The 19,124-nt window shown below is 42.7% G+C and overlaps 1 protein-coding gene across 3 annotated transcripts; it reads left to right on the forward strand.

Moving 5' to 3' along the window:
- The first annotated feature begins 1,020 nt into the window (after nucleotides 1–1,020).
- On the forward strand, nucleotides 1,021–12,922 carry LOC110521165 (tripartite motif-containing protein 16). 3 transcript variants are annotated; one of them, XM_036968729.1, is made up of 6 exons: nucleotides 1,022–1,662; nucleotides 2,096–2,191; nucleotides 7,229–7,462; nucleotides 10,623–10,782; nucleotides 10,917–10,967; nucleotides 11,199–11,814. In XM_036968729.1, the coding sequence occupies exons 1-6, from the start codon at nucleotides 1,066–1,068 to the stop codon at nucleotides 11,708–11,710; spliced, it is 1,650 nt and encodes a 549-aa protein (XP_036824624.1). In that variant the 5' UTR covers nucleotides 1,022–1,065; the 3' UTR covers nucleotides 11,711–11,814. The 3 variants fall into 3 exon arrangements, with proteins under 3 accessions (XP_036824625.1, XP_036824624.1, XP_036824623.1); XM_036968728.1 differs by having other exon boundaries at nucleotides 1,024–1,662; nucleotides 10,908–10,967; nucleotides 11,199–12,922; XM_036968730.1 differs by lacking the exon at nucleotides 7,229–7,462 and having other exon boundaries at nucleotides 1,021–1,662; nucleotides 10,908–10,967.
- Nucleotides 12,923–19,124: the final 6,202 nt, after the last annotated feature.

A 19,124-nucleotide genomic window follows, 5' to 3' on the forward strand; every position in this document is an offset into this window, starting at 1 on the left:
TGGTACTGTATATTAACTATATACCACACCTCCTCAGTCCTTATCTGTGGTACTGTATATTAACTAAATACCACACCTCCTCAGTCCTTATCTGTGGTACTGTATATTAACTATATACCACACCTCCTCAGTCCTTATCTGTGGTACTGTATATTAACTATATACCACACCTCCTCAGTCCTTATCTGTGGTACTGTATATTAACTATATACCACACCTCCTCAGTCCTTATCTGTGGTACTGTATATTAACTATATACCACACCTCCTCAGTCCTTATCTGTGGTACTGTATATTAACTATATACCACACCTCCTCAGTCCTTATCTGTGGTACTGTATATTAACTATATACCACACCTCCTCAGGCCTTATCTGTGGTACTGTATATTAACTATATACCACACCTCCTCAGTCCTTATCAGTGGTACTGTATATTAACTATATACCACACCTCCTCAGTCCTTATCTGTGGTACTGTATATTAACTATATACCACACCTCCTCAGGTCTTATCTATGGTACTGTATATTAACTATATACCACACCTCCTCAGTCCTTATCTGTGGTACTGTATATTAACTATATACCACACCTCCTCAGTCCTTATCTGTGGTACTGTATATTAACTATATACCACACTTCCTCAGTCCTTATCTGTGGTACTGTATATTAACTATATACCACACCTAATCAGGCCTTATTGATGAATTACAACACATTATTATTATAAGGCATTATAAAGGTCATTAAAATAATGATACATACGTACTTCATAGAAACTGTTACCCTTCATATATTCTAACAACTCACATTTTAAGATTCATTATGTCATTTGTTCCATGTTAAGGGCTCTAACCTTGGAACAAAACTATTTGTCTCCCTCTTGCTGTTGCATGCAGTTCCTCTCTCTCTTCCTCCATTCCTCTAACCCCTCCCTCCTTCTAACCCCACCCCTCTGGCAGAACCAGGAAGTCCCTCCCCTTCCCAGAAACTCTCTTCTGAGGAAACGAAACTGATCTGAGTCTCTGTGTCGTCTGTCTGTGTGAGAGTGAACAACCATCCAAATGGCTCAACAGGGAGTTCTGCTGGACCAGGACCAGTTCTGTTGTTCTGTCTGTCTGGATCTACTGAAGGAGCCGGTCACTATTCCCTGTGGACACAGTTACTGTAGGAGCTGTATTGAGGGCTGCTGGGATCAGGATGTTCTGAAAGGGGTCTATAGCTGTCCTCAGTGCAGACATACCTTCACTACAAGGCCTATGCTGATGAAAAATAACATGTTGGCTGAGCTGGTGGAGAAACTGAAGAAGACAGGACTCCAGGCTGCTCCCCCTCCTGCTCTGTGCTATGCTGGACCTGGAGATGTGGCGTGTGATTTCTGCACTGGGACCAGAAAGCAGAAAGCCCTCATGTCCTGTCTGGTGTGTCTGGCCTCTTACTGTGAGACTCACCTCCAACCTCACTATGAATCTCCTGCTTTGAAGAAGCACAAGCTGGTCAAGGCCACGGCACAACTACAGGAGAAGATCTGCTCTCATCATGACAAACTGCTGGAGGTTTACTGTCGTACCGATCAGCAGTGTATCTGTTATCTGTGTACAATGGATGAACATAAAGGCCATGATACAGTGTCAGCTGCAGCAGAGAGGACTGAGAAACAGGTAAGACCAGAACAACTTGTTGGTGGCTGTCTGATAAACAAAGAACTAAAGATACAGTAGGAACTAAATCTGTTTGAATATGAGATCATTATATTATATCAATATGAAATGGATCCACAAATATGAACACAAACCTTGAGTATATAGATATGTTAACCCAGATTCTCCAAATGTATCACATTTTTCTAAAGTCAAACACTATTATCATTCTGAATGGCCTTTTATGAGTCCAAAGTTCAGTCTCAACCCCTTGATACATGTAGGCCTACCATACAAACTATAATCATTCACATAGCAACATAATATCATATTGTAAAGGGACTTCCTCAGGATTGTAGACCTTCCTCTCTATGGGTCCTATGTCACATTACTATACTATTGATCTACTGGACTAATAAAGCTTGATAGCTCATTGAAGAGTGATTCTCCACAGAGGCAGCTGGGGATGAGTCAGCAGAAGGTCCAGCAGAGATTCCAGGAGAGAGAGAAGGAGCTGAAGGAGCTCCAACAGGCTGTGGAGTCTCTCAAGGTGAGTATTGTTGACCAGAGGAGACACACCATTTCACTTCTCTCCTCCAGTCAGAGAGAGAGAGAGAGAGGGGCACCTATCCAATCCCACTGACCCCACTGTTGGGACCAGGCTGTCTGGACCCCTTTCAGAGAATAGACTGGTTCATGTAACTGACTGGGCTGCCTCATCACATAACCATGAGTAACCATGACGACTCATGTCCCCTATACATTAAAATGGAACTGTCTCTCTCTCTCTCAATTCAATTCAAAGGTCTTTATTGGCATGGGAAACATATCTTTACTATGCCAAAGCAAGTGAAATAATAATGAACAGTAAACATTGAACAACATTTATTTTCAAAAGAATAGAGACATTTCAAATGTTATAATTCAAGTGCAAACAGAGTGAGTCGTGCCCCAGACTGAGTCCTGGAGGTGAAATGGAAATGAATGAGGGAGAGTTCAGTGAGGTAGAAGGTGTGGAGAAGAGTTCAGAACCAGAGAAGTATTTGGTCATATTAGATTTGACTTCAGAAGAGTTCCAGGGTGTGTTGAGTGGTGGTGTCCCGTCCTCCCAGGTCGTTGTCATGGTGCAGGAGCAGATAGGGTCAAAGTAGTGGAATGTGGTAGTGGAGGGAGGGAGGAGAGTAGAGCAGGACCAAGAGGTGTTCTGTACCTGTCTGTCCAGGAGGGAGGAGAGTAGAGCAGGACCAAGAGGTGTTCTGTACCTGTCTGTCCAGGAGGGAGGAGAGTAGAGCAGGACCAAGAGGTGTTCTGTACCTGTCTGTCCAGGAGGGAGGAGAGTAGAGCAGGACCAAGAGGTGTTCTGTACCTGTCTGTCCAGGAGGGAGGAGAGTAGAGCAGGACCAAGAGGTGTTCTGTACCTGTCTGTCCAGGAGGGAGGAGAGTAGAGCAGGACCAAGAGGTGTTCTGTACCTGTCTGTCCAGGAGGGAGGAGAGTAGAGCAGGACCAAGAGGTGTTCTGTACCTGTCTGTCCAGGAGGGAGGACAAGGCCTGGTGGACCTGACTCAATGAGGTGCAGAGAGGCTACTGAACCTACTGTCTTTCTCTCTCTCTGTCTCTCTCTCCCTCTCTCTCTCTCTCTTTCTCTCTCTCTGTCTCTCTGTCTCTCTCTCTCGCTGTCTCTGTCTCTCTCTCTCTCTCTCTGTCTCTCTCAAATTCAAATTCAAATTCAAATTCAAGCTGCTTTATTGGCATGAAAAACATTGTGTCAATATTGCCAAAGCAACAATGTATACAATATACATTGTAACAAAATTGTAAATGATAGCAAATAATAATATAAAATGGTAGTAAATAATAATACAAAAATAAATACAATAAAATGGTAACAGTCTACAGTAAACATTAATAATTATAGTAATAACAATAATAGTAATAATAAGTAAGTTACTGTTTACTATGCAGATGTTATTATTCAGTGTCCCTCAGGCTATGGCAGGAAAATACATATTTGGCTGCAAGAGGAGCCATTGCTCCTTCGCCCATGAGTATTCTTAGTTTTTCCTCTGGGTTCAATTTGTAAAAATTTGGAATATATGTAGTAATTTCTGTGAATAATGAATCTCTTTGTGAGGAATATTTATCACAGTAAAGGAGAAAGTGCATCTCTGTCTCTACCTCCCCTGTCATGCAGTGACCACATACACGCTCCTCTTTGGGTAGCCATGTCTTTTTATGTCTGCCGGTTTCTATTGCCAATCGGTGGTCACTCAGCCTGTACTTGGTAAGGATCTGTCTCTGCTTCGTATCTCTGACAGAGTAGAGATAATCAGCCAATTCATATTCTCTGTTTAGGGTCAGATAGCAATTTAGTCGGCTTTGGGATTTTGTTTCGTTTTTCCAGTATTGTAAGTATGATTCCTTTGATTGGTTCATGATTTTGTTTATTGGAATTCTTTCTTTTGAAGCAGTGCTGGTGTCAGCTTGATTGGTGAGGTCCAACACCAGCTGACTGAGAGGGCTCGTTTCTGGGCTCAGCTCTTGGGCTTGAAGTGCTTTAAATTGCAGACTCGAATTTGGACTTGAATTTAGATGTAGCCAAAATTTTAATGATCTTTTCTGTATTTTCATTATTACTGGAAAACGGCCCAATTCTGCCCTACATGCATTAGTTGGTGTATTTCTCTGGACTTGTAGAATTTTCCGACAGAATTCTGCATGTAGGGTTTCAATTGGATGTTTGTCCCACATTTTAAAATCCAGTTTATTGAGTGGCCCCCAAACCTCACTTCCATAAAGTGCTATTGGTAGGATTACACTGTCAAATATTTTAGTCCAAATTCTAATTGGGATGTTGATTTTGAATAATTTTATTTTTATTGCATACATTGCTCTGCGGGCTTTTTCTTTGAGTGCATTCACTGCCATATTAAAGTTTCCCGATGCAGATATGGTCAGACCAAGGTAGGTGTAATTTTTTGTGTGTTCAATTAAGGTGTTGTTCAGGGTGAATTTACATTTTTGTTTCTGACATCTGGGTTTTTTTTGGAAAATCATGATTTTAGTTTTTTGGAAATTTACTGCCAGGGCCCAATTATGGCAATATTGCTCCAGAATATTAATGTTTTGTTGAAGACCTTCTTTGGTTGGTGATAGAAGTACCAAGTCATCAGCATATAGCAGGTATTTCACCTCTGTGTCAAATAGTGTGAGTCCTGGGGCTGGAGATTGGTCCAACATGTCTGCTAATTCATTGATATAAATGTTGAAAAGATTTGGACTCAAATTGCAGCCTTGTCTCACACCTCGACATTGTGAAAAAAATTCTGTTCTTTGGTTTTTGATTTTTATTGCACACTTATTTTCTGTGTACATACATTTTATTAAGTCATACACCTTACCACCAAGCCCACTTTGTAGAATTTTGTAGAATAGCCCTTTGTGCCAAATCGAATCAAATGCTTTTTTAAAGTCAATAAAGCAAGCAAAGATTTTGCCCTCTTTTTTTTGGTGGACGTGTTTATTAATTAGTGTGTGTAAGGTGTATATATGGTCAGTAGTGCGATGGTTAGGGAGAAAGCCAATTTGACATTTACTTATTACATTTTTTTCTTGAAGAAAGGTTTGAATTCTTGAATTCAAAATGCTACAGAAAATCTTTCCCAAGTTACTGTTGACGCAAATTCCCCTGTAATTATTGGGGTCTGATTTGTCTCCACTTTTGTGGATAGGGGAGATGAGCCCCTGGTTCCAGACATCAGGGAAGCAGCCAGAAGTTAAAACCATGTTGAACAATTTAAGCACAGCATTTTGCAACTCAGGTGTGCTGTTTTTCAGCATTTCATTTCTGATGTTGTCTACACCACAAGCCTTTTTTGATTTAATAGATTTTAGCTTTTCATTTAGTTCTCGTTGGGTTATTGGGTAATCTAATGGATTTTGGTTGTTTTTAATGACTGATTCCAGGATGTTCAATTTTTCTTTAATTTCTAATTGGTTCTGGTTTAAGTCTTTTTGTGGGATGTTTTTGTATAGATTATCAAAGTAAGTTTTCCAAATTCCTACATCTTGTATGGCTAATTCTTGTGGCTTTGTTGTGCTTAAATTGTTCCACATGTCCCAGAACTGATTTTGGTCAATTGCGTTTTCAATTTCATCAAGTGTCTTGTTGGTATAATTCAATTTCTTGCATTTCAGTGTTTGTTTATACTGTTTCAGAGTTTCAAAGTATTCATATCGTAGCTCTGGGTTGTTTTGCTGCTTATGTTTTTTGTTTGACATTTGTCTTAGGTGTTTTCTAATTGTTTTACATTCATTATCAAACCATTTGTCAGTAACATTTTGATTTTTGCTTCTGATGTTGCATTGCTTTGGTTTTCTCAAATTTGCTTTCGATGCTGCTTTTTGGAATATGCAGTTGATGTTTTGGGTAGCTGAATTGACACCATCTTTATTGTTTTGGTACTGTGAGTTATTGAAAAACTGTATAGAGTTCATCATTTCATTTGAGTTCAATGTTTCAATGAATGCCTCTGCACTGTTTGGAGCCCATCTGAACGATTGGTTTATGTTGTAAAGTTTATTGGGCTGTTTTTTTGAATGAGTATTGCCGGTTAATTTCTTCAGAAACACGTTGATCTGACTGTGATCTGACAATGGTGTCTGTGGTCTGACAGTGAATGCACTAATGGAGGAGGGGTCAATGTCAGTGATGGCATAATCGACTACACTTGTCCCAAGAGCTGAGCAGTAAGTAAACTGACCTAAAGAGTCCCCTCTTATTCTACCATTAAGCATGTACAGGCCTAAGGCTCGACAGAGATGTACTAACTCTTTTCCATTTTTGTTCAGTATTTGGTCAGGACTGTTTCTATTATTTATAATAGGGCTACTGTACAAGGAGGGGTGTCCAAATATGTGGTGGTTACCTCCCGCATCAGTGTAGTCAGGCTCAGAACCTGTTCTTGCATTGAAATCTCCACAAAGAAGCACTTTACCCTGCGCCTGAAATGTAATGATTTCTGTCTGGAGATTGTCAAAAAACTGATCATCATAATATGATGAATCTGAAGGAGGAGCATAAGCTGCACATATGTATACATCATTGTCACAATAGATTGTACCTTTGTTAAGTTTTAGCCAAATGTGAGTGGTACCTTTTTTCATTTCATTCAGTGCTAAGTCCTGCTTATGCCAAATGATGATTCCACCTGAGTCTCGGCCCCGTTTAACATTTTTATGTTTGATTGATGGTAGTAAACTTTCTCTATAGCCTGAGGGACACTGAGTATCTATGTCTCCATCTCTCTCTGGCTCTGTCTCTCTCTCTCTCTCTGTCCCTCCCTCTCTCTCTCTCTCTCTCTCTCTCTCTCTCTCTGTCTCTGTAATGTCTCTGTCTCTGTATCTCTCTCTCCCTCTCTCTCTGTCTCTGTCTCTGTGTGTCTCTCTCTCTCTCTCTGTCTCTGTAATGTCTCTGTCTCTGTATCTGTCTCTCTCCCTCTCTGTCTCTGTCTCTGTCTCTGTCTCTCTCTGTCTCTCTCTCTCTCTCTCTCTCTCTCTCTCTCTCTGTCTCTCTCTCTCTCTCTCCAGCGCTCTGCACAGTCAGCAGTGGAGGACAGTGATCAGATCTTTACTGAGCTGATCCGCTCCATTGAGAGAAGGAGCTCTGAGGTGAAGGAGCTGATCAGAGCCCAAGAGAAGGCTCAAGTGAGTCAAGCTGAAGGACTCCTGGAGCAACTGAAGCAGGAGATAGCTGAGCTGAGGAAGAGAAGCACTGAGCTGGAGCAGCTCTCACACACAGAGGATCACATCCATTTCCTCCAGGTAACTAAACTGTCTTGTTACATGTGATATGAAATTAACTTCATGTGAAACTATTCATCTCAATCATTATGTTGTCCTGTCTGTCTCTCTGTCCCTCTCTCTCTCTCTCTCTGCCCGTCCCTCTCTCTTTCTCTGTCTGTCTCTCTCTCCCTTTCTCTGTCCGTCCCTCTCTCTCTCTCTCTGTCCGTCCCTCTCTCTCTCTGTCCGTCTCTCTCTCTCTCTGTCCGTCCCTCTCTCTCTCTGTCCGTCCCTCTCTCTCTCTGTCCGTCCCTCTCTATCTCTGTCTGTCCCTCTCTCTCTGTCTTTCCCTCTCTCTCTGTCCGTCCCTCTCTCTCTGTCCTTCCCTCTCTCTGTCCATCCCTCTCTCTCTGTCCCTCTCTCTGTCCATCCCTCTCTCGCTCTCTGTCCGTCCCTCTCTCTCTCTGACCGTCCATCTCTCTCTGTTCGTCCCTCCCTCTCTGTCTGTCCCTCCCTCTCTCTCTCTGTCCGTCCCTCTCTCTCTCTCTCTCTGTCCGTCCCTCTCTCTCTCTCTCTGTCCGTCCCTCTATCTCTCTCTGTCCGTCCCTCTCTCTCTGTCCGTCCGTCCCTCTCTCTCTCTCTCTGTCCGTCCCTCGCTCTCTGTCCGTCCCTCTCTCTCTCTGTCCATCCCTCTCTCTCTCTCTGTCCGACCGTCCCTCTCTCTCTCTGTCTCCGTTTGTCCCTCTCTCTCTGTCCGTCCCTCTCTCTTTCTCTCTGTCCGTCCGTCCCTCTCTCTCTCTCTGTCCGTCCCTCTCTATCTCTCTCTCTGTCTGTCCCTATCTCTCTCTGCCCGTCCCTCTCTCTTTCTCTGTCTGTCTCTCTCTCCCTTTCTCTGTCCGTCCCTCTCTCTCTCTCTCTGTCCGTCCCTCTCTCTCTCTGTCCGTCTCTCTCTCTCTCTGTCCGTCCCTCTCTCTCTCTGTCCGTCCCTCTCTCTCTCTGTCCGTCCCTCTCTATCTCGGTCTGTCCCTCTCTCTCTGTCTTTCCCTCTCTCTCTGTCCGTCCCTCTCTCTCTGTCCTTCCCTCTCTCTGTCCATCCCTCTCTCTCTCTCTGTCCGTCCCTCTCTCTCTCTGACCGTCCATCTCTCTCTGTCCTTCCCTCCCTCTCTGTCTGTCCCTCCCTCTCTCTCTCTGTCCGTCCCTCTCTCTCTCTCTCTCTCTCTGTCCGTCCCTCTCTCTCTCTCTCTGTCCGTCCCTCTATCTCTCTCTGTCCGTCCCTCTCTCTCTGTCCGTCCGTCCCTCTCTCTCTCTCTCTGTCCGTCCCTCGCTCTCTGTCCGTCCCTCTCTCTCTCTCTCTCTGTCCGTCCGTCCCTCTCTCTCTCTGTCCATCCCTCTCTCTCTCTCTGTCCGACCGTCCCTCTCTCTCTCTGTCTCCGTTTGTCCCTCTCTCTCTGTCCGTCCCTCTCTCTTTCTCTCTGTCCGTCCGTCCCTCTCTCTCTCTCTGTCCGTCCCTCTCTATCTCTCTCTCTGTCTGTCCATATCTCTCTCTGTCCGTCCCTCTCTCTCTCTCTGTCTGTGCCTCTCTCTCTCTCTCCCTGCCCCTCTCTCTCTCTCTCTCTCTCTCTGCCCCTCTCTCTCTCTCTCTCTCTGCCCCTCTCTCTCTCTCTCTCTCTCTGTCCGTGCCTCTCTCTCTCTCTCTGTGTCCCTCTCTCTCGCTATATCTGTCACTCCCTCCCTCTCTCTCCCTCCCTCTCTCTCCCTCTCTCCCTCAAACTCTCTCTCAGCCCCTCTCTGTGTCTCTCTCTCTGTCCAGAGTTATCAGTCTCTCTCTCTCTCCATCTCTCTCTCCAGAGTTATCAGTCCTTCTCTCTCTCCAGAGTTATCAGTCTCTCTTTCTCTCTCTCTCTCTCCAGAGTTATCAGTCTCTCTCTCTCTCCAGAGTTATCAGTCTCTCTCTCTCTCTCTCTCTCCAGAGTTATCAGTTCCTCCAGGTAACTAAACTGTCTTGTTACATGTGATATGAAATTAACTTCATTTGAAACTATTCATCTCAATCATTATTTTGTCCTGTCTGTCTCTCTGTCCCTCTCTCTCTCTCTCTCTGCCCGTCCCTCTCTCTTTCTCTGTCTGTCTCTCTCTCCCTTTCTCTGTCCGTCCCTCTCTCTCTCTCTCTGTCCGCCCCTCTCTCTCTCTGTCCGTCTCTCTCTCTCTCTGTCCGTCCCTCTCTCTCTCTCTCTGTCCGTCCCTCTCTCTCTCTCTCTGTCCGTCCCTCTATCTCTCCCTGTCCGTCCCTCTCTCTCTGTCCGTCCGTCCCTCTCTCTCTCTCTCTGTCCGTCCCTCGCTCTCTGTCCGTCCCTCTCTCTCTCTCTCTCTGTCCGTCCGTCCCTCTCTCTCTCTCTCTCTCTGTCCATCCCTCTCTCTCTCTCTGTCCGACCGTCCCTCTCTCTCTCTGTCTCCGTTTGTCCCTCTCTCTCTGTCCGTCCCTCTATCTTTCTCTCTGTCCGTCCGTCCCTCTCTCTCTCTCTGTCCGTCCCTCTCTATCTCTCTCTCTGTCTGTCCCTATCTCTCTCTGTCCGTCCCTCTCTCTCTCTCTCTGTCTGTGCCTCTCTCTCTCTCTCCCTGCCCCTCTCTCTCTCTCTCTCTCTGCCCCTCTCTCTCTCTGCCCCTCTCTCTCTCTCTCTCTGTCCGTGCCTCTCTCTCTCTCTCTCTGTGTCCCTCTCTCTCGCTATATCTGTCACTCCCTCCCTCTCTCTCCCTCCCTCTCTCTCCCTCTCTCCCTCAAACTCTCTCTCAGCCCCTCTCTGTGTCTCTCTCTCTGTCCAGAGTTATCAGTCTCTCTCTCTCTCCCTCTCTCTCTCCAGAGTTATCAGTCCTTCTCTCTCTCCAGAGTTATCAGTCTCTCTTTCTCTCTCTCTCTCTCCAGAGTTATCAGTCTCTCTCTCTCTCTCCAGAGTTATCAGTCTCTCTCTCTCTCCAGAGTTATCAGTCTCTTTCTCTCTCTCTCTCTCCAGAGTTATCAGTCTCTCTCTCTCTCTCTCTCTCTCCAGAGTTATCAGTCTCTCTCTCTCTCTCCAGAGTTATCAGTCTCTCTCTCTCTCCAGAGTTATCAGTCTCTTTCTCTCTCTCTCTCTCCAGAGTTATCAGTCTCTCTCTATCTCTCCAGAGTTATCAGTCTCTCTCTCTCTCTCTCTCTCTCTCTCTCCAGAGTTATCAGTCTCTCTCCAGTATCAGTGTATCTTCAGACTTACCCAGCATCGTTGTCCATCCTCTTCAGTACTTTGGAGATGTGAGTAAGACTGTGTCTGAACTGAGAGAGAAACTAGAAGACTTCCTTAAAGGAGAATGGACCAAGATCTCCACTACAGGTGTGTTGAAAACAATAAGAACATCAACTTTAGACCATTGAAAGTTCCCTACTAGTCATATACATGTGGAATATGGTCTGATGATAACATTCCCTCTCTCTGTCAATGTGTTTGTGTGTCTGTAGTGAATATAGTGGATGTTGTACTGCCTCCAGAGCCCAAGACCAGAGAACAGTTGTTACAATGTGAGTCTCTTTATTGTGAAGTAACTAACAGTCTCTTTTTACTGACACTCCTAACAATCCCTCTAGAAATATATAGCAATAGTAGATCTAATCAAAGACTGGGTATCTATCTGACTCCTCATATTTCTCTGATTTGATCTCTGCTGTGCTCTAATCAAAGACAGGGTAGATACAGTATCTGACTTAACTTATTGTTCTGACTCCCCTCATTGGTCTCTGCTTTTCTCCCAGATTCCTGTCAGCTCACACTGGACCCAAACACAGCAGACACACACCTCTCTCTGTCTGAAGGGAACAGAAAGGTGACCTGTACAGACCAAGTCCAACCATATCCTGACCATCCAGACAGATTCACCAACTGGTGTCAGGTTCTGTGTAGAGAGGGTCTGTCTGGACGCTGTTACTGGGAGGTGGAGAGGACTGGTGATGTTATTGTTATAGCAGTCTCATATAAAGACATCAGCAGAACAGGGACAGATAGTGGATTTGGAGACAATAACAAGTCCTGGAGTTTACAGTGCTCTAGAGGTGGTTATTGTTTCAGTCACAATAATGTTGTGACTAAAGTATCAGGCCCTCAGTCCTCCAGAGTAGGAGTGTACCTGGATCACAAGGCAGGTACTCTGTCCTTCTACAGTGTCTCTGACACAATGACCCTCCTCCACAGAGTCCAGACCACATTCACTCAGCCCCTCTATCCTGGGTTTTGGCTCAATGGTACTGCTGAGCTGGTTAAACTGTAGTAGGGTCCACATAGATACTAGTCATGCTGGTGTAGTCTATAGCCTATAGAAAATGCACCTGCACTCTGATAGTCTCAGAGGTCCGTTAAAAGCGCAGAGAGCATCATGAAGAACAAGGAACACACCAGGCAGGTCCGAGATACTGTTGTGAAGAAGTTTAAAGCCGGATTTGGATAAAAAAAAGATTTCCCAAGCTTTAAACATCCCAAGGAGCACTGTGCAAGCGATAATATTGAAATGGAAGGAGTATCAGACCACTGCAAATCTACCAAGACCTGGCCGTCCCTCTAAACTTTCAGCTCATACAAGGAGAAGACTGATCAGAGATGCAGCCAAGAGGCCCATGATCACTCTGGATGAACTGCAGAGATCTACAGCTGAGGTGGGAGACTCTGTCCATAGGACAACAATCAGTCTTATATTGCACAAATCTGGCCTTTATGGAAGAGTGGCAATAAGAAAGCCATTTCTTAAAGATATCCATAAAAAGTGTCGTTTAAAGTTTGCCACAAGCCACCTGGGAGACACACCAAACATGTGGAAGAAGGTGCTCTGGTCAGATGAAACCAAAATGGAACTTTTTGGCAACAATGCAAAACGTTATGTTTGGCGTAAAAGCAACACAGCTGAACACACCATCTCCACTGTCAAACATGGTGGTGGCAGCATCATGGTTTGGGCCTGCTTTTCTTCAGCAGGGACAGGGAAGATGGTTAAAATTGATGTGAAGATGGATGGAGCCAAATACAGGACCATTCTGGAAGAAAACCTGATGGAGTCTGCAAAAGACCTGAGACTGGGACGGAGATTTGTCTTCCAACAAGACAATGATCCAAAACTTAAAGCAAAATCTGCAATGGAATGGTTCAAAAATAAACATATCCAGGTGTTAGAATGGCCAAGTCAAAGTCCAGACCTGAATCCAATCGAGAATCTGTGGAAAGAACTGAAAACTGCTGTTCACAAATGCTCTCCATCCAACCTCACTGAGCTCGAGCTGTTTTGCAAGGAGGAATGGGAAAAAATGTCAGTCTCTCGATGTGCAAAACTGATAGAGGCATACCCCAAGCGACTTACAGCTGTAATCGCAGCAAAAGGTGGCGCTACAAAGTATTAACTTAAAAGGGGGCTGAATAATTTTGCACGCCCAATTTTTCAGTTTTTGTTTTGTTAAAAAAGTTTGAAATATCCAATAAATGTCGTTCCACTTCATGATTGTGTCCCACTTGTTGTTGATTCTTCACAAAAAAATACAGTTTTATATCTTTATGTTTGAAGCCTGAAATGTGGCAAAAGGTCGCACAGTTCAAGGGGGCCGAATACTTTCGCAAGGCACTGTAGATGTCCAGGAAACCGGCCCTAAATGTGTCATCTTTCATCCTCCCATACTGCTCAGTCCAGCAACATTAAACCTGTCCAGCAGGTGGTGCTGTTGACCAAACAATAAAACCAGCAGATATCTTGACTTGCCACTCAGTATATCAGTAATGTTCGGAATAGTACTTTAATATCATTGGAGATTGATGGTCTTTTTAATCCACTATCCAGAGTCAGGAACAGATGAAGTTGGGTCTGCTACTGTTCAGTGATTAAATATGATTTATGGTGATGGGAAATAATAAAAAACACTCAACTTCATCTAGTAATAGTTTTCCTTTGTTATTTATTCCAAGGTGTGTCTTTAACTTGTAAATGTATTGTGTGGAGGTGAGCTAGTGGTGTGGCTGATAGAATATAATGAAAAGGGAGGAGGGGAGGGGAAATGGGCAGATATATCAGACAGATGAGGGAGAGAGAGATTTTCATCCAGGAGTTAGTGTCTCTGTTCCAAATAGCTCCCTATTCCCTGCGTAGTGCACTAGGCTTCTTATAACCAGGTCTAAAGTAGTGTTCTAGATGTTGCTCCCTATTCATCTGGAGGTCCGGGAAAAAAACGTGCGTTAATAAAAATTTTAAAAAAGACCTGACTTCTGAATTGAGGTTAAAAACAGGCCGGGTGTTCGAAAGGGAGGTGACAGATTCAAACGAACACCTTGGGTTTTAACCAAAATCGATAGGAAGGAAACAGGTCTGAAATTGACCTGTGGTAAGGTGCACTTCCATAAATAAACTAGAGCTTAATAAATCCTGGTTTTGCAAGCCAGAAGGTTATTAAGGAGAGATATAGTACGCATTGGAGAATTAGGACGCTTGTTCCGTACAAATAGGATAGCCATTAATTCAAAAAACATACCTAAATAAAGGAGCCATGGGATAATGCGAATGCATATTTATTAAATATCGAGGATTAAATTACGGATTTCTTACACTGAGAAATGTACGACATTTGCGGCAGAGGGGAAGAAGTAATACAATAATGTTATCGGGTTAATTGTATCTAAGGGTAGCATGTTCATTTAAGTAAACATATACATAGACGTTGTTAAAACTTATGATTAATGATTTGAGTTAAAGGGGAATCATCATTAGGTTTAGTTTATAGTTCACTTTTGAGTTTCTGAATCGAAGAATCGAAGTAGCATAGTGAATGCTAGTTAGGAGTGTTGTGTTCTTCTGGGAAAATTGATGTTTAGGTGTCTCAATTTCCTGGGATTATAATCTTGGGGAGAATGAGGCCATCAACGACCAAATTGCAAAAGGTCTGCAAATATATACACATAAAACCATTGTTAGGACTATTTGTTTTAGTGCAAAGGTATTTTAAAGAGGCACGCTCACATATGGAACCTTATGAGTTTTTATTTTATGAGTTTTAATTATACAAGTTAATTTTTTTGATTTTATGACCTATTGATCTTATCGTGATTGTCTTTAGGGGTCTGATCAGCCTCAGGGGAGAGTCATTTGTATAATGAATATGGTCATATTGAGTTTCTAGTTTTAAGGTAAATTCATTATAATGAAGTTTTGGTTGGGGGGGGTTAGAATTATTGTTTGAACCGCAAATGAGAAAGTCGTTCAGGATTCTGTTTTACAACATTAGCTGTGAAGTTTTTGAATGGGCTATTCATGATTTGGTATTGTAACAGAGAAAACAATCATATTTATCATTGAGAATAAATAGGGGAAGATAAGATACATTGAGGTTTGGATAGGAGATAGATTAAGCCAATAGGGCAGGGAATTACATAGAAAAATAAGTTACAGTTTTTAGGGGTGATAAATTACTGTAGATAAGGTATTCCACACTTTGCAACAATTCTATGTTATTGTCAGATAGAATACTGAGGGTCCCTGAAGGAAAGGGCTTGTTAGTGTAGGAAGGATTTTGATATGGTTAGCATTTATTAGACTTTGTTTGATTATTAGAAGTTTTTTAAATAGTATTACATTTGACAGGAATATAGGACATCTATTATGATTTAGGATTATTGTAAGGATTAAGATAGATTGATTAAGGAAATGTAAGGACTTTAGAGAAAAGCCACTCATAGACATGTTTTTTCCAAAATCAATGATTTTAGATAAAGTCAAACAGTTAGAAGCTTAGTGGTATTTGAGAGATATGAGAGAAATGGGTTACGGTTTAAATTGGTAAATACATATATTTAGGAAAATATATAAGTAGCACAGATAGTTCTTAAAGTAGATAAGAACTTGACAGAGTATTGTTACAGGATTGACATGTATGGACGCCCAAGGGAGAATTGGACATGTGGAAAATTAAAAGGGGCTCCTACATGATGATGTTAGACATTAGGATAATTTACTAATCTTACCTAAGTCATTGTTTAAGAGTAGGCAAGAGTGGGCAGAGCCAGGTAACAAAGGGGGGATGGGTAAATTGTGTTCTAGAATAGGATGTGACCTATGGGATAATTAACTAATAAAAAAATTAAAATATTAGCTAATAATCAGAACAAATGAGAAACTGCTTGTTAACCAAGCCTGTATGTCCAGGATTTTATGCACTACAGGTGAACTACAGGTGAAGTCACTCAATCCAGTCCCTGAGGCTTGTTGGGGGGACCATACCAAGGACTCCTGGTGACAGCTAGCTGAAAGAGCTACCCGGATTCATATCACACGGCAGGAGGGCAAGACACACTGACACTGTCGAACAATAAACAGTGTTCGAGAGGAGAACTGGAATTAACAGAATTCTGGGGGCCATCTCTCGAATGAAAAAACCCTCCCTGTCTTTTCATCCCTGTTGTTGTTCATAGAAGTGAAGATGTGTCTGGCTCTTGCTAAGTGATGTGTTCTCGGGGACAGGGTGGGGCTTCACATGGAAGCTGTTCGTCTGAGCTGTTTTATCGTGGGTGACATATTCCTGATACAGCACGTCCTACTTGAGTATGCGGAGAGTGGTAATTTGACTCATGGGTTAGACGATGAGGATTTTGTTCCAAAATAAGCATAAGAGATCCCTAGATCTGGGTAGACAGGAAGTTAGAGTAGAGGTTGGGAAGGATCTCTCAATTGAGTTTTATGTAGACCAAAATGGAGTCTCTAACTACATGGCAGTCTAGGACTCTGAGCCATTATGGCATATATCGGTGCAGGTTCCCATATTGATCGTGGACACAGGTCATAGCTCATTTGGAGAGAGAGGGCTATATGAATCCACTCACCCAGTATGGAAGGAGGTGGAGTAGAGTGAAGGTGAGAGTTTTTGATTGTAATCAGGAGAGAGGGATGTATTGCATAAAGATACGCTTAACCCTTTAAACAGAAATGAAGGAGGATCTAGGGTTGTGGTATGATGGATATGACCAGGTCTTGGTCGACACCCTAGTACGGTTCTGGGTAGAGGAGTTTAGGCCAGTATGGTAAAGCTGTTCACGAAAGCAGGAATGCCAGATAATGACAGTTGCATTGACTTGCATGATTTATATCCAACAGGTTCCTCCCTTTACAGTAACCGGAGGAGATTATTACCGTTTGGCCCGGTACAGAACTCTTGGGAAATGATGTCAGGGCGAGGATTTACCGACAGATTGGACATGATTATGCTCCCTTGTACATTTGGGAATGCCTTTCACACTCATTCAATACCGAGACATGAAGTTTAGCCAAATGGGGAAAAAGAGCTACTCCATCCGGGTCTCTTGATGACAAAGTCTACATTGATAACATTGGGGTTCCACGGGGGTGCCAGATGAGTTCAAAGCAAGAAATCAGATCCTAGCAGGATTAGAGTTAAGCACTTCTACTCTCAATAAGAACGTGGACTGAATTAATTATATTTATTATAATCAACAGCGCTTTAACAATTATACCAGAGATGCTATTAAAGGTTTTGCAGAACAGACTGAAGCAACCAGCTGGATGGCTTGGCAGAATAGAATTGCATTAGATATGTTATTGGCTGAAAAGGGAGAAGTATGCGTGATTATCAGGACCATGTTTGTGCTTACATCCCAAGTAACACAGCTCCGGACGAATCAGTGCCGAAGCCTCAGCTGGTTTGACCACCCTGGTTCACGGTTTGGCAGAAAACTCTGGGGTGGATACTTCTCTGACTAATTGGTTTGATAGTATGTTCGGGAAAATGGAAAAAATATTATGATCACTGTATTATGGGCTGCATTCACCTGTGTGACTGTTTTAGTTTTATGGGGCTGTTGTCTAATTCCCTGTGTACGAGACCTTATTTCCAGGACTCTGGAGAAATCGATGGTGAGGTACCAGTGGATTCCAGGTTCTGACCCGTGGAGTGCTGAATGCATGTCTACAGAACAAGTGGACGAATCTGGATCCTTCATTTGCGGGGAATTTATGTTTGAGGAGACAATGTTTGATGTTTAGGGAGGCTAGGTTGTATCCTGTTTCAATATTAGACTGTTTTTTTATGAAGATTGTAACGAAAATCCTGAGAAGAAGAGTTATGATTCTGATGTAGGCCTGAGAAACAGTCATGGCGAATGCAAGTGTTGGGTTATGTTTAGGTGATGTTTTGATGACAAGAAATATCTCTAATAAAAATAGAAATAGGCTTTTTAATATTACAATATAACTACAATGTGTGATTGGATGTATAATATTTAATATTTAATCAAAGGGTGGATAAGTTAAGGGAATTTTTATCTATAATGACTAATTATGTATACATTTCAATCAGGATGTACTAATCAGAATACTATTATGTTACTGTATATGTACTAATCAGAATACTATTATGTTACTGTATATGTACTAATCAGAATACTATTATGTTACTGTATATGTACTAATCAGAATACTATTATGTTGCTGAATATGTATGAATTTTCTTTCTTGATCCCAGTACTGAATAGAATGTGTGTGAATGTGGTCAAGAGTTAGAACAATGACTGTCTGTTCCTTGGTACAAATGAATGAACGATATCTTCAGACTGGCTAGAATGCTTATCTACACGAGAAAACCTTGGCTCGTAAATTATATTAAATTGGTAGGGAGACGGATGTGGGAAGGCTTGAGATACAGCCTTTGTACTGGAACGGAGATGGCACGGGTTGGTACTGGAACTAATGACGTCATGTTCAGTTTATAACCTGGTAACCTGTATCGTGTTCAGTACTCTCGTGAATAAAGGCTGCTATTTGACTTTAAGACCGGGCTCTGTCCATTTCTATAAAATAAGGGTCTTACAAATTCTTATGTATTGACAGAGTGTTTATTTAATTTTAATTGGGTATTAGAACAGAGGAATTAAATTCCTGCAACAGTGAGTCTCTTCTTATTATTTTCATTTCACCTTTATTTAACCAGGTAAGCTAGTTGAGAACAAGTTCTCATTTGCAACTGCGACCTGGCCAAGATAAAGCGTAGCAATTCGACACATACAACACAGAGTTACACATGGAATAAACAAAACATACAGCCAATAATACAGTAGAACAATAAGTCTATATACAGTGAGTGCAAATGAGGTAAGTTAAGGAAATAAATAGGCCATGGTGGCGAAGTAATTACAATATAGCAATTAAGCACTGGAATGGTAGATCGGCAGAAGATGAATGTGCAGGTAGAGATACTGGGGTGCAAAGGAGCTAAATAAATAAATAAATACCAGTATGGGGATGAGATAGGTAGATAGATGGGCTGTTAACAGATAGACTAAGTACAGGTGCAGTGATCTGTAAAATGCTCTGACAGCTGGTGCTTAAAGCTAGTGAGGGAGAGTCTCCAGCTTCAGAGATTTTTGCAATTCATTCCAGTCATGGGCAGCAGAGAACTGGAAGGAAAGACGACCAAAGGAGGAATTGGTTTTGGGGGTGACCAGTGAGATATACCTGCTGGAGCGCGTGCTACGAGTGGGTGCTGCTATGGTGACCAGTGAGTTGCGATAAGGCGGGGCTTTACCTAGCAGAGACTTGTAGATAACCTGTAGCCAGTGGGTTTGGCGACGAGTATGAAACGAGGGCCAACCAACGAGAGCGTACAGGTCGCAATGGTGGGTAGTGTATGGGGCTTTGGTGACAAAACGGA

This window comes from Oncorhynchus mykiss, chromosome 30 (assembly GCF_013265735.2).
Source record: "Oncorhynchus mykiss isolate Arlee chromosome 30, USDA_OmykA_1.1, whole genome shotgun sequence".
Taxonomy (NCBI): Eukaryota; Metazoa; Chordata; class Actinopteri; order Salmoniformes; family Salmonidae; genus Oncorhynchus; species Oncorhynchus mykiss.